This window comes from Haliotis cracherodii, unplaced genomic scaffold, assembly GCF_022045235.1.
Source record: "Haliotis cracherodii isolate W230 unplaced genomic scaffold, xgHalCrac1.p SCAF_9, whole genome shotgun sequence".
Lineage (NCBI taxonomy): Eukaryota > Metazoa > Mollusca > Gastropoda > Lepetellida > Haliotidae > Haliotis > Haliotis cracherodii.
Window position 1 is genome coordinate 50,439,238 of NW_027266343.1, and position 15,814 is coordinate 50,455,051.

A 15,814-nucleotide genomic window follows, 5' to 3' on the forward strand; every position below is an offset into this window, starting at 1 on the left:
CAAGTATCGGTGCTGTGGTCCTACAACTCGGTACAGCTCACCAGGTACATGTGAGCTGAATGTTGTACCAAGACCGGTGCTGTGGTCGTACAGCTTGATACAGCTCACCAGGTACATGTGAGCTGAATGTTGTACCGAGTATGGGTGCTGTGGTCGTACAGCTTGATACAGCTCACCAGGTACATGTGAGCTGAATGTTGTACCGAGTATGGGTGCTGTGGTCGTACAGCTTGGTACAGCTCACCAGGTACATGTGAGCTGAATGTTGTACCGAGTATGGGTGCTGTGGTCCTACAGCTTGGTACAGCTCACCAGGTACATGTGAGCTGAATGTTGTACAGAGACCGGTGCTGTGGTCCTACAGCTTGGTACAGCTCACCATGTACATGTGAGCTGAATGTCGTACAGAGACCGGTGCTGTGGTCGTACAGCTTGGTACAGCTCACCAGGTACATGTGAGCTGAATGTTGTACAGAGACCGGTGCTGTGGTCGCACAGCTTGGTACAGCTCACCAGGTACATGTGAGCTGAATGTTGTACCGAGTATGGGTGCTGTGATCGTACAGCTTGGTACAGCTCACCAGGTACATGTTGTATGTAAGTTAACAAAAGGTCTTGTTTCATTTTGTTTGTTGTGAACATCACACTCCAGAAATATTACAGCCATATGATGACTACCTGGAAATAATTGAGTATGGATCAGACAATCCAGTGATTGATATTGTTAGCAATGATCTATGCAGTAGGGTACAATGGTACATATTCAACCAAGTCACTGAGCCTGACAACCCGATCTATTTGCTCGTGACCAGCACAAGCTGCTGGGGACCTATTCTTACCTGGAATTCTAACGAATAGGTAAAGAGATCTCTCACAAATGAGGGATACTGATCACAATACCAGACTTTCACTCAGGTTTGTTTGTTTGTTTGTTTGTTTGTTTGTTGTTTCATTCTACAGCCACAACACTATGATCACTTACTTCTCGTCTGAGACGAATCTCCAGAGGTACAGTTGCAAATAGTGTGTGTCCACCTGGATCTGTTGCAGGCCGTACCGGCCGAACGTCCTCAGGCGCACACACTCCAGGAAGGTCTGAGGAGGAAACAGAGTGAGTGAGTGAGTATGGTTTTACGCCACTTTTAGCAGTATTCCAGCAACATCAAGGCGGGGGACACCAGAAATGGGCTTCACACATTGTACCCATGTCGGGATTCGGCGTGACACATTAACCACTAGGCTACCCGACCGCCTCGGAGGAAACAGGGGATCATATTAGTGGATCATGTATTTACAAACTGACATTAGTATGAGACAGTATGTTAGGGTGAGTGAATAAGTTGGGTTTAACGCCGCTTTTAACATTATTCTAGTTATATCACGGCATGTCAGCTTAATGTGGGAGGAAAGCCCGAAGTGATGCAGGTCTCTGACGTTTACCACTACGGTGAAACCCCCAAGCACGTGTATGGTGCTGACAAACCTAGGAACATAATTGGGGCAAACTGGGATTCGAACCCACAAGGGAATCCACATTTTTGCAGCAGTCATATCACTGAGGTTGGCAAATTGAATCACTGAATCAACTGCCGAACACTAAGCTGGAGTGAGTGAGTGAGTGGGTATGGTTTTACTCCACTTTTAGCAATATTTCAGCAATATCTTGCAAGGGACACCAGGATGGGCTTCACACATTGTACCCATGTGGGAAATCGAACTCAGGTCTTCGGCGTGACAAGCAAACGCTTTAACCACTAGGCTACCACTCTGCCCTGCACTGAACTGCAACCCAAACCTCACAACTCTTCCTGTTGAAAGTGATTGCCATCAACATAACAAGCAGGGGTTGTAGCTTAGCTTCTTATTATAAACGACTCCATCAGCTGTATCAGCTTGTTTGATGCTGAGATTTACCTTGAGGCTGATCTTGATGATGCCTGTAAGGACTGACACTTTGGAGAACTCAACTGCACTGAATATTTCTATCTTCTCTGAGAACAGCTTCTGTATATTGCTGATGAGGCTGTTGTCAACACTGAAACAGAGCAGTTAGAACAGTGGTTTACATCTCTGCTGTTGTGATGACTGATGGTGTGTGATGTGTGATGTGCATGTGCATGGTTCATACCGAGTTTTAGTCACCAAATTTAAGGCCTTTTTAAGGCCCTTGCACACAGAATTAAGGCCCTAATAATGAAAAACGTAACATACTTTTAACAGGTTTAATGACCTAAAACGGAACAGAGCTTGGTAATCCTTGAACCGATTAGATTCAACAAACAAGAACAAATGTTTATCAATATTTCGTAGTATTAGCAGTCAAGCCAGTAACAATGTGAACACAATAATTATTTAAAAAGTGAAATTAAAAATAGACTTGACCGTGTATGACCAATTCAGGCTTTTTTAACGCATATTGTCTGAATTCCAGGCCTTTTCAAGCTAAATTTGCATCTAAGGCCTTTTAAAGCAAGGCCTCTATGAACCATGGTGTTTGTGTGTGTGTGATTGTCTCACCTCGGGGAGTAGGACCAGGGTGTACGTCTCTGCTGCTGAGACTGACTGTATGTGTGTGTCCGCCGACTGGAGTCACTGCTACGCTCCTTTCGTACACCTTCCTCATAGAACTGACCCACTTGGTTGTCGATGGCCGAGATATCCTCCACCACACGCTTCATGACAGCACGGACATTGCGAGGCTCAATTGTATTCAGCCAGTCCCGAGTCTCAACACTCTTCCTCATCATCTGGAAGGTCAAGGTCAGACTTTCCCTCAGTCATCAAGATCATCATTATTCTAATACACCATGAATGCAGCATGTACTTTCAGGAATGAAATGTCTTACATTTACTCCATCATTGATGAAAGAAGATATGGGCAACCTGATGATACCCTGGTATGGACAGCAAAAGTCCAAAACTGACATGCTTCATGTGCGTGAGAAAAGACTAGGCTACCTGTGAGATGGTGAGTCCCATTCAAGGTGAGGAAAGACCGACCTACCTGTGAGATGGTGAGTCCTGTGCCAGGTGAGGAAGACCGACCTACCTGTGAGATGGTGAGTCCTGTGCAAGGTGAGGAAAGATTGACCTACCTGTGAGATGGTGAGTCCTGTGCAAGGTGAGGAAAGATTGACCTACCTGTGAGATGGTGAGTCCTGTGCAAGGTGAGGAAGACCGACCTACCTGTGAGATGGTGAGTCCTGTGCCAGGTGAGGAAGACCGACCTACCTGTGAGATTGTGAGTCCTGTGCCAGGTGAGGAAAGACAGACCTACCTGTGAGATGGTGAGTCCTGTGCCAGGGGAGGAAAGACAGACCTACCTGTGAGATGGTGAGTCCTGTGCAAGGTGAGGAAGACCGACCTACCTGTGAGATGGTGAGTCCCTGCACTCGGACGTGATGGTTCAACAGCTTCTGTGCTGTGTCCTTGGCCATTGCCCACAGGTCAGCCACAGGGGTCACCTGACTCTTCTCAGCCAATAGAAACTGCTCTTCTGTGAGTGTTATCTGGAAAGGGGAAGAAACCTGTCAATGTTGATCAAAGACATCATATGTGGAGATCAAGCTACACAGAATTGGTGGACAATGACTTAAAGTCAACCATGTAAAGTCACACACCAGGGCTCAATTTAACTGTATAGAACATGCACCAGTGCAACCTATTATAGAAAAATGGAACCTAATACTTATGTCTACATGCACCATGTGTCCAAGGTTAATTTAGGACGGTAATTTCACAGTATTAAGCCGACCGTTTGTGTTCTGGCTTAGACATTGCTGACACCTTGATTAACGGCCATACTTTTACAGGAACTATGGTATATCCTCATTCTTCAGTTCTGACTTAGGATGTGGAATAGGTGCACCTGAGGGTCCTTGGACCTCCACCGTAGTTCACTCAGCAATCACAAGAGGACAATGTACGTTAACAACTTTTATTCACTTCTTGTGTTGTCGGCAAAACCACTCTATTTGTCACTTAGTTGAGAGACTTGGGCTGCAAAGTGTCAGTCTCCGTCAAAATGCTGGTGCCTGAGATAAGTTTCTGGTTCAAAAGATAGTGACAACAAGATGAGAGCGTGTGAGCACCAGACTGAGGTCTGCTCTTTGTTAAAAACCTGGGTTCCTACATCACACCTGCCTACATGACTTACAATAGGTCGGTAACTTTTCCAAGCTGAAATAACTATCCCACTTCTCCAGTTGCTCTTAACTTCAATTCCTTATCTGGCCTTCCATCTGTTGAATTCCGACATTCCCATAACCATCTATGTCCGATAAGTTGAAAGATGCCTGGCTGATGCAGTTTCAAAATCTTACACTCACCATGAAATGTGATACTCACCTACTTTCATGTGTTTAGACCATTTCCCTCAGAACAGGTGAGGTGAGGTGAAATTGGGTTTAACGTCATGTCCAAGATTATTGCACTTAGTGACGTGCATGCACGTGTGTGTGTGTGTGTGGCTGCTTGTACTAGTCAGGACTGTGCTAGCCCACTGAGATACCATGCCGCAGTTTAACTTGAATACCCCACTCAGACACAGTATACTGACTCCGAGCTGACCAGTCCTTGTTTTAGCCCCTTAATGCCGAGCCCCAGACAGGGTAAGAACAAGTACCATCTTTTAACGTCTTTTGGTATGACATGGCCGGGGATCGACCCCCGGACCTTCCGCTCTACGGGCGGACGCTCTACCACTAGACCATGGAGGCAGTCTCCCTCAGAACAGTGCATTTCTAATTTAATGATATTATCAAAACTTATAATAGGTCATAATCTATTCCCTTAATTACACCATGCAATGATGTCGAGTGGAATAGCATGATGTCGAGTGGGATGGCATGATGTCGAGTGGGATGGCATGATGTCGAGTGGGATGGCATGATGTCAAGTGGGATGGCATGATGTCGAGTGGAATGGCATGATGTCGAGTGGGATGGCATGATGTCAAGTGGGATGGCATGATGTCGAGTGGAATGGCACGATGTCGAGTGGAATAGCACGATGTTGAGTGGGATGGCATGATGTCGAGTGGGATGGCATGATGTCGAGTGGGATGACATGATGTCAAGTGGGATGGCATGATGTCGAGTTGGATGGCTTTATGCCAAGTAGGATGAGTGGGATTGCATTATGTCAAGTGGGATGGCATGATGTCGAGTGGAATAGCACGATGTCGAGTGGGATGGCACGTTGTCGAGTGGAATAGCACGATGTCGAGTGGGATGGCACGTTGTCGAGTGGAATAGCATGATGTCGAGTGGAATAGCATGATGTCGAGTGGAATAGCATGATGTCAAGTGGGATGGCATGATGTCGAGTGGGATGGCATGATATCGAGTGGAATAGCATGATGTTGAGTGGAATAGCATGATGTCAAGTGGGATGGCATGATGTCAAGTGGAATAGCATGATGTCGAGTGGGATGGCATGATGTCGAGTGGGATGGCATGATGTCGAGTGGAATAGCACGATGTTGAGTGGGATGGCATGATGTCGAGTGGAATAGCATGATGTTGAGTGGAATAGCATGATGTCAAGTGGGATAGCATGATGTCGAGTGGAATAGCATGATGTCAAGTGGAATAGCATGATGTCGAGTGGAATAGCATGATGTTGAGTGGAATAGCACGATGTTGAGTGGGATGGCATGATGTCGAGTGGGATGGCACGTTGTCGAGTGGAATAGCATGATGTCGAGTGGAATAGCACGATGTTGAGTGGGATGGCATGATGTTGAGTGGGATGGCATGATGTTGAGTGGGATGGCATGATGTCGAGTGGAATAGCACGATGTTGAGTGGGATGGCATGATGTTGAGTGGGATGGCATGATGTCGAGTGGGATGGCATGATGTCAAGTGGGATGGCATGATGTCAAGTGGGATGGCATGATGTCGAGTGGAATAGCACGATGTTGAGTGGGATGGCATGATGTCGAGTGGGATGGCATGATGTCGAGTGGGATGGCATGATGTCGAGTGGGATGGCATGATGTCGAGTGGAATAGCACGATGTTGAGTGGGATGGCATGATGTTGAGTGGGATGGCATGATGTCGAGTGGGATGGCATGATGTCGAGTGGGATGGCATGATGTTGAGTGGGATGGCATTATTTTGAGTGGGATGGCATTATTTTGAGTGGGATGGCATGATGTCGAGTGGGATGGCATGATATCGAGTTGGATGGCATGATGTTGAGTGGGATGGCATTATTTTGAGTGGGATGGCGTTATTTTGAGTGGGATGGCGTGATGTCGAGTGGGATGGCATGATGTCGAGTTGGATGGCATGATGTTGAGTGGGATGGCATTATTTTGAGTGGGATGGCATTATTTTGAGTGGGATGGCATTATTTTGAGTGGGATGGCATGATGTCGAGTGGAATGGCATGATGTTGAGTGGGATGGCATTATTTTGAGTGGGATGGCATGATGTTGAGTGGGATGGCATGATGTCGAGTGGGATGGCATGATGTCGAGTGGGATGGCATGATGTCGAGTGGGATGGCATGATGTCGAGTTGGATGGCATGATGTCGAGTGGGATGGCATGATGTCGAGTGGGATGGCATGATGTCGAGTGGGATGGCATGATGTCGAGTTGGATGGCATGATGTTGAGTGGGATGGCATTATTTTGAGTGGGATGGCGTTATTTTGAGTGGGATGGCGTGATGTCGAGTGGGATGGCATGATGTTGAGTTGGATGGCATGATGTTGAGTGATATGGCATTATTTTGAGTGGGATGGCATTATTTTGAGTGGGATGGCATTATTTTGAGTGGGATGGCATGATGTCGAGTGGAATGGCATGATGTTGAGTGGGATGGCATTATTTTGAGTGGGATGGCATGATGTTGAGTGGGATGGCATGATGTCGAGTGGGATGGCATGATGTCGAGTGGGATGGCATGATGTCGAGTGGGATGGCATGATGTCGAGTTGGATGGCATGATGTTGAGTGGGATGGCATTATTTTGAGTGGGATGGCGTTATTTTGAGTGGGATGGCGTGATGTCGAGTGGAATAGCACGATGTTGAGTGGGATGGCATGATGTCGAGTGGGATGGCATTATGTCGAGTTGGATGGCATTATGTCGAGTGGGATGAGTGGGATTGCATTATGTCAAGTGGGATGGCATGATGTCAAGTGGGATGGCATGATGTCGAGTTGGATGGCATTATGTCGATTGGGATGAGTGGGATTGCATTATGTGAAGTGGGATGGCATGATGTGAAGTGGGATGGCATGATGTCAAGTGGGATGGCACGATGTCGAGTGGGATGGCATGATGTCGAGTGGAATAGCACGATGTCGAGTGGGATGGCACGATGTCGATTGGAATAGCATGATGTCGAGTGGGATGGCATGTCATGTGGGATGGCATGATGTTGAGTGGGATGGCATGATGTCGAGTGGAATGGCATGATTTCGAGTGGAATGGCATGATGTCAAGTGGAATAGCACGATGTTGAGTGGGATGGCATGATGTCAAGTGGGATGGCGTGATGTCGAGTGGGATGGCGTTATGTTGAATGGGATGGCTTTATGTCGAGTGGGATGGCGTTATTTCGAGTGGGATGGCATGATGTGGAGTGGGATGGCATGATGTGGAGTGGGATGGCATTATGTGGAGTGGGATGGCATGATGTCGAGTGAGATGGCGTTATGTCGAGTGGGATGGCGTTATGTTGAGTGGAATGGCGTTATGTCGAGTGGGATGGCATGATGTCGAGTGGGATGGCATGATGTCGAGTGGGATGGCATGATTTCGAGTGGGATGGCACGATGTCGAGTGGGATGGCGTTATGTGGAGTGGGATGGCGTTATGTGGAGTGGGATGGCATGATGTTGAGTAGGATGGCATGATGTTGAGTGGGATGGCATGATGTTGAGTGGGATGGCGTTATGTGGAGTGGGATGGCGTTATTTTGAGTGGGATGGCGTTATTTTGAGTGGGATGGCATGATGTCGAGTGGAATGGCATGATGTCGAGTGGAATAGCACGTTTCGAGTGGAATAGCACGATGTCGAGTGGAATGGCATGATGTCGAGTGGGATGGCATGATGTCGAGTGGAATAGCACGATGTCGAGTGGAATGGCACGATGTCGACTGGAATGGCATGATGTAGAGTGGGATGACATGTCAAGTGGGATATTATGGTTCAACACCGTAACAACTGTGTGTGATGGTGAAGGGGAACTGGAGGCTCTCACCAGGTAGGAGATGGATGCGTTCTCTAGATCCAGACAGAATCGGGACAGAACCAGCAGCAGAGCTGGTGGAACAGAACCTCGCTCACTCATCCCCTCGCAGAAGTCCTGAAAACAGGGGCAGTTCATAAACACAAACAACTCTCACAACCTCATGTAATACTACAAACATAAATAACAAGTGCAAAAGTGAGCGTGACTCACTAATACCCCCGACCCGCCTAGTGTGTCAGTAGTTACAAATTAAATAGCTAGGATAGGGTTAGGCAGGGTTCCCCCTAGACTCCAATATCTGAGAGTCACCTTGACTCAGCCTATGAATTTTTGGGAGTCAAAAATATTTTTTGAGAGTCAAATATTTTATTGTATGATTAATACAATACGTCGGACAGACATTAGGGTTTGAAAAATTCATAAAAAATGGAAAATTATTAAAAACAATTTTCTTCTTTTGGCTGCACCCCTCCATATGACACAGATTATATGTACTATGTTTGAGATGAATCCACACAATAGTTTAAGAGAAATCGCGCGGACAAAGTTTTCAGACGGACGTTTGGGTTTGAAAAATTCATTAAAAAATGGAAAATTAATAAAAACATTTTTTTTCTTTTGACTGCACCCCTCCATATGACACAGATTATATGTACTATGTTTGAGATGAATCCACACAATAGTTTAAGAGAAATTGCGCGGACAAAGTTTTCAGACGGACGTTTGGGTTTGAAAAATTCATTAAAAAATGGAAAATTAATAAAAACAATATTTTTCTTTTGACTGCACCCCTCCATATGACACAGATTATATGTACTAAGTTTAAGATGAATCCACTGAATAGTTTAAGAGAAATCGCGCGGACAAAGTTTTCAGACGGCGTTAGGGTTTGAAAAATTCCTTAAAAAAATGGAAAATTAATAAAAACAATTTTTTTCTTTTGACTGCACCCCTCCATATGACAAAGATTATATTTACTAAGTTGGAGATGAATCCCCTGAATAGTTAAAGAGAAATAGCGCGGACAAAGTTTTCGGACGGACGGAATTTTGGTATAACTATATACCCCCGACATTTTGTCGGGGGTATAATGAATAATGGTATGTGACAAACAGCATCAAGCAATGCAGAGCTTCAAACAACTATAAAGACTGACATTTACAGTATTTCATGCATCAGGGAAAGGTTTTTGTTTGTCCATATTCAGCAAATATTCCAGCTATATGATGGCAGCCTGCCAAATGAGTCTGGACCACACAATCCACTGATACTGTGAGCAATGATCCATGCTGCTGGGGTACTATGACACGCCATCAACCACATCACCAAGCCTGACCAGCTGATCCCATTGTAACCAAGAATACCCACTGGGAGACCAGCATAGGTTATTGGGGACGCATTCTAACCTGAAATCCCCAAGGGGGCACCAGCATTAGATGCTTGGGACCTATTCTAACCTGGAATTCCCCCCCCGGTAGACCAGCATAGGTTGCTGGAGCCCTATTCTAATATGGAATCCCAACCCCCAGACTATCATAGGTTTCTGGGGACATATTCTAACCCAGAATCCATACAGGGAAACCAGCGTTGGTTGCTGGGGACGTATTGTAACCTGGAATCCACACGGGGAGACTAGCGTTGGTTGCTGGGGACGTATTGCAACCTTGAATCCACACAGTTGACTAGCATCGGTTGCAGGGGACCTACTCTAACCCACAATCCACATGGGGGGACTAGCGTCGGTTGCTGGGGACGTATTGCAACCTTGAATCCACACAGTTGACTAGCATCGGTTGCAGGGGACCTACTCTTACCCACAATCCACATGGGGAGACTAGCGTCGGTTGCTGGGGACGTATTGCAACCTTGAATCCACACAGTTGACTAGCATCGGTTGCAGGGGACCTACTCTAACCCACAATCCACATGGGGAGACTAGCGTCGGTTGCTGGGGACGTATTGCAACCTTGAATCCACACAGTTGACTAGCATCGGTTGCAGGGGACCTACTCTAACCCACAATCCACACAGGGAGACTAGCATCGGTTGCAGGGGACATATTGCAACCTGGAATCCACATGGGTAGTTGAAGTTATTACACAACTCACGCAGCAGGTCGTGGAAATGTGCTTCAGGAAGGCCACAACCAGCCCTTCTCTCACATCCTGGGTACAGAATGGTCCTCGGAAGTATGGCTTCATCGCGAACGTAATGTCCGTGGCTATGAAGGCCTGTAACAGAAGGACATATGGTTAAAGACAACATTTACACATGGCTGATTTGTGATTGCAGTGATTGTGAGACAGTATCACCTCATGAGGCACTGCAACTAAAACATTACTTATACATTAATACAAATGATGTCTTGATTCTTTACAAACCTAGAAAAACAAAAAGAATTTAGAAGGATCAAAAGCAGTCATGATTATTATTGAATCATAATTCTATTGACAATGTTTAAGAGACATATATTTGTTAGTTTGTTGTTTAACGCCCCAGTCAGCAATATTCCAGCTTTATGACGGCGGTCTGTAAATAATCAGGTCTGAACCAGACAATCCAGTGATTGACATCATGAACATTGATCCACCATATATATATAACCTAAATACTGTTTTAAGATAGAGATCATTCCTCCAGGTAATATGCAACTTAAATACTGTTTTAGGCCAGAGATCGTTCACATCGATCCATGCATTTGGAATACGATGACATGCATCAACCAAGTCAGCGAGTCTGACACCCGATCCCGTTAGTCGCCTCTTACAACATGCATACATGTAGTTGCGTTTTAAGGTAAGTATGGGTTGCTGAAGACAAGAGACATATAGCTGGGATTGATACAAAGGCCTTGTAGTTTCAGTGAAGATGTCAAAAATATAGAAACACTAGAAAAACATTGTACATAAAGGTCAAAGGTTGTATGGCATGTTTGATAAAAATAAAATAAAAAGATGCCCAAAAATGTATTATATGTTACATCACATACTACATGCTTGCTGCATATCATATTTGAGAAAAGTATATTTAAAAATGGCTGATAATTTGGCAAAAAGTACATTTTCAATATGGCTACCATGGTGTCCATGTTTAATATCAGATCAGAATTCTGTGATCACTTTTTAAAGACACAATAGCTGAGATCATTCATTCACAGTTTTAGCTCTATAGGCTATGTTCTGTTATTATGCACACCACACAAGTTTTATAATGATACATGCAGAAATCGATGAATAATGGACAAAATTTGCATATTCAATTTGGTCACTGTGTCAGCCATGTTAAAGATCGGATTGGAATTCTGTGATCACTATTACACTAAGACTGCTATTAATAAGAGATAGGTAATATATACTGCTGTAAGCCAGAGATCATTCCTTCAGATAATACTTAAAATACTGTTGTAAGCCAGAGATCTTTCCTCCAAATAATACTTAAAATACTGTTGTAAGCCAGAGATCTTTCCTCCAAATAATACTTAAATACTGTTGTAAGCCAGAGATCTTTCCTCCAAATAATACTTAAATACTGTTGTAAGCCAGAGATCTTTACTCCAGGTAATACTTAAATACTGTTGTAAGCCAGAGATCTTTCCTCCAGATAATACTTAAATACTGTTGTAAGCCAGAGATCTTTCCTCCAGATAATATATGTAACTTAAATACTGTTGTAAGCCAGAGATCTTTCCTCCAAATCATATATGTAACTTAAATACTGTTGTAAGCCAAAGATCTTTCCTCCAAATAATACTTAAATACTGTTGTAAGCCAGAGATCTTTCCTCCAAATAATACTTAAATACTGTTGTAAGCCAGAGATCTTTCCTCCAAATAATACTTAAATACTGTTGTAAGCCAGAGATCTTTCCTCCAAATAATACTTAAATACTGTTGTAAGCCAGAGATCTTTCCTCCAGATAATACTTAAAATACTGTTGTAAGCCAGAGATCTTTCCTCCAGATAATATATGTAACTTAAATACTGTTGTAAGCCAGAGATCATTCCTCCAAATAATACTTAAATACTGTTGTAAGCCAGAGATCTTTCCTCCAAATCATATATGTAACTTAAATACTGTTGTAAGCCAGAGATCTTTCCTCCAAATAATACTTAAATACTGTTGTACACCATAGGTCTTTCCTCCAAATAATACTTAAATACTGTTGTAAGCCAGAGATCTTTCCTCCAGATAATACTTAAATACTGTTGTAAGCCAGAGATCTTTCCTCCAGGTAATACTTAAATACTGTTGTTTCCTCCAAATAATACTTAAATACTGTTGTACACCAGAGATCTTTCCTCCAAATAATACTTAAATACTGTTGTAAGCCAGAGATCTTTCCTCCAAATAATACTTAAAATACTGTTGTACACCAGAGATCTTTCCTCCAAATAATACTTAAATACTGTTGTAAGCCAGAGATCATTCCTCCACATAATATATAACTTTGTAAGCCAGAGATCATTTCTTTACATAATATATAACTTAAGTACTGTTGTAGCCAGCTAATGAATGCTATTAATGTGATCTGATCCAGTGTTAGAAATTAGCACACAGATCTAGGGACCCTGTGATAGCTTATGTCAATAATGACAGATATTGGCTGCCCCTAGATTCAAATAGTACAGAGGCAAACTTCACGGGCCCAGGACCCCTTCATTTGGAAGACTGCTGATAAGTATTTGTATGCATGAGTCAGGGCTGGCAACATCACGGTCATCATCACTGACGATCAGTTGACTATGAGGACAGAGTCGTGTGTGCTCCGACAGCACAGAAAAATTCCCTAGACAAAAGACCAAGTTTGTGTAATTGGCAGAGAAGTGAATATGAGCTATCACTGCCACAGCAACAGGTGGAAGTGGTATTGTGTTAACAGTCATGGGACAATGCTTCACACAAAATACATTTCAGCAATCTACATATATCATAACAAAAACTTTCTCATATCATTGTGCTTTGACATAACGTACTGTATATTTTAGGGGAAAAACAACATCGGGAGCAGATGTAGGATTGGTCACGACCACTGAACCACAAGTGTGAAACATCTGATTGTATTCTTGCTGCTTCCACTACCTTCAACAGTACAACTGGTATATAACTGTATGGTATAACTGGTATATAACCATATGGTATAACTGGTAAATAACCGTATGGCATAACTGGAATATAACAGTATGGTATAACTGGTATATAACTGTATGGTATAACTGGTATACAACTGTATGGTATAACTGGTATATAAATGCATGGTATAACTGGTATATAACTGTATGGTATAACTGGTATGTAACTGGTATATAACTGCATTGTATAACTGGAATATAACTGTATGGTATAACTGGTATATAACTGTATGGTATAACTGGTATATAACTGCATGGTACAACTGGTATATAACTGTATGGTATAACTGTTATGTAACTGGTATATAACTGCATGGTACTACTGGAATATAACTGTATGGTATAACTGGTATATACCTGCTAGTATAACTGGAATATAACTGCATGGTATCACTGGTATATAACTGTATGGTATAACTGGTATATAACTGTATGGTATAACTGGTATATACCTGCATGGTATAACTGGTATATAACTGCATGGTACAACTGGTATATAACTGCATGGTATAACTGGTATATAACTGTATGGTATAACTGGTATATAACTGTATGGTATAACTGGTATATAACTGCATGGTACAACTGGTATATAACTGCATGGTATAACTGGTATATAACTGTATGGTATAACTGGACTACAAATTCAAGTAAAACATGTCAACAGGCCTATCTACAACAAGTTCTGAGTCAACAAGTTGGTATTTAGACTGTGGGCAATGTTTGGGGCCTGACAAAGTTGGTATTTAGACCGTGGTGCAGTGTTTGGGGTCTGACAAAGTTGGTATTTAGACTGTGGTGCAATGTTTGGGGCCTGACAAAGTTGGTATTTAGACTGTGGTGCAGTGTTTGGGGCCTGACAAAGTTGGTATTTAGACCGTGGTGCAGTGTTTGGGGTCTGACAAAGTTGGTATTTAGACTGTGGGCAATGTTTGGGGTCTGGCAAAGTTGGTATTTAGACCGTGGCGCAGTGTTTGGGGCCTGACAAGGTCGGTAATTAGACCGTGGTGCAGTGTTTGGGGCCTGACAAAGTTTGTATTTAGACCGTGGTGCAGTGTTTGGGGCCTGACAAAGTCGGTATTTAGACTGTGGTGCAGTGTTTGGGGCCTGAAAAAGTCGGTATTTAGACCGTGGAGCAGTGTTTGGGGCCTGACAAAGTTGGTATTTAGACTGTGGAGCAGTGTTTGGGGCCTGACAAAGTTGATACTTAGACTTTGGGCAATGTTTGGGGCCTGACAAAGTTGGTATTTAGACCGTGGTGCAATGTTTGGGGCCTGACAAGGTCGGTATTTAGACTGTGGTGCAGTGTTTGGGGCCTGACAAAGTTGGTATTTAGACCGTGGTGCAGTGTTTGGGGCCTGACAAAGTTGGTATTTAGACCGCTGTGCAGTGTTTGGGGCCTGACAAAGTTGGTATTTAGACTGTGGTGCAGTGTTTGGGGCCTGACAAGGTCGGTATTTAGACTGTGGTGCAGTGTTTGGGGCCTGACAAAGTTGATATTTAGACTTTGGGCAATGTTTGGGGCCTGACAAAGTTGGTATTTAGACCGTGGTGCAATGTTTGGGGCCTGACAAGGTCGGTATTTAGACTGGGGCAGTGTTTGGGGCCTGACAAAGTTGGTATTTAGACCGTGGTGCAGTGTTTGGGGCCTGACAAGGTCGGTATTTAGACTGTGGTGCAGTGTTTGGGGCCTGACAAAGTTGGTATTTAGACCGTGGTGCAGTGTTTGGGGCCTGACAAAGTTGGTATTTAGACCGTGGTGCAGTGTTTTGGGCCTGACAAAGTTGGTATTTAGACCGTGGAGCAGTGTTTGGGGCCTGACAAAGTTGGTATTTAGACTTTGGGCAATGTTTGGGGCCTGACAAAGTTGGTATTTAGACTGTGGGCAATGTTTGGGGCCTGACAAAGTTGGTATTTAGACTGTGGTGCAGTGTTTGGGGCCTGACAAAGTTGGTATTTAGACCGTGGTGCAGTGTTTGGGGCCTGACAAAGTTGGTATTTAGACTGGGGCAGTGTTTGGGGCCTGACAAAGTTTGTATTTAGACCGTGGTGCAGTGTTTGGGGCCTGACAAGTTCGGTATTTAGACCGTGGTGCAGTGTTTGGGGCCTGACAAGGTTGGTATTTAGACCATGGTGCAGTGTTTGGGGCCTGACAAAGTTGGTATTTAGACTGTGGGCAATGTTTGGGGCCTGACAAAGTTGGTATTTAGACCGTGGTGCAGTGTTTGGGGCCTGACAAAGTTGGTATTTAGACTGTGGGGCAATGTTTGGGGCCTGACAAAGTTGGTATTTAGACTGTGGGGCAGTGTTTGGGGCTGACAAAGTTGGTATTTAGACTGTGGGCAATGTTTGGGGCCTGACAAAGTTGGTATTTAGACTGTGGTGCAGTGTTTGGGGCCTGACAAAGTTGGTATTTAGACCGTGGTGCAATGTTTGGGGTCTGACAAAGTTGGTATTTAGACTGAGGGGC

At 44.0% G+C, this 15,814-nt stretch overlaps 1 protein-coding gene across 1 annotated transcript in view; it reads right to left on the reverse strand.

Annotated features, from left to right (window-relative positions):
- LOC139452743 (vacuolar protein sorting-associated protein 51 homolog) overlaps nt 1-15,814 on the reverse strand; it is a 45,193-nt gene that overhangs the window by 8,886 nt on the left and 20,493 nt on the right. The window contains exons 13-18 of the mRNA XM_071234335.1: nt 10,324-10,446; nt 8,225-8,329; nt 3,369-3,509; nt 2,518-2,747; nt 1,915-2,035; nt 983-1,095 (exon numbers count right to left, since the gene is read on the reverse strand). Of these exons, the coding sequence (XP_071090436.1) occupies nt 983-1,095; nt 1,915-2,035; nt 2,518-2,747; nt 3,369-3,509; nt 8,225-8,329; nt 10,324-10,446 (833 nt within the window). The remainder of the gene's footprint in view (nt 1-982; nt 1,096-1,914; nt 2,036-2,517; nt 2,748-3,368; nt 3,510-8,224; nt 8,330-10,323; nt 10,447-15,814) is intronic.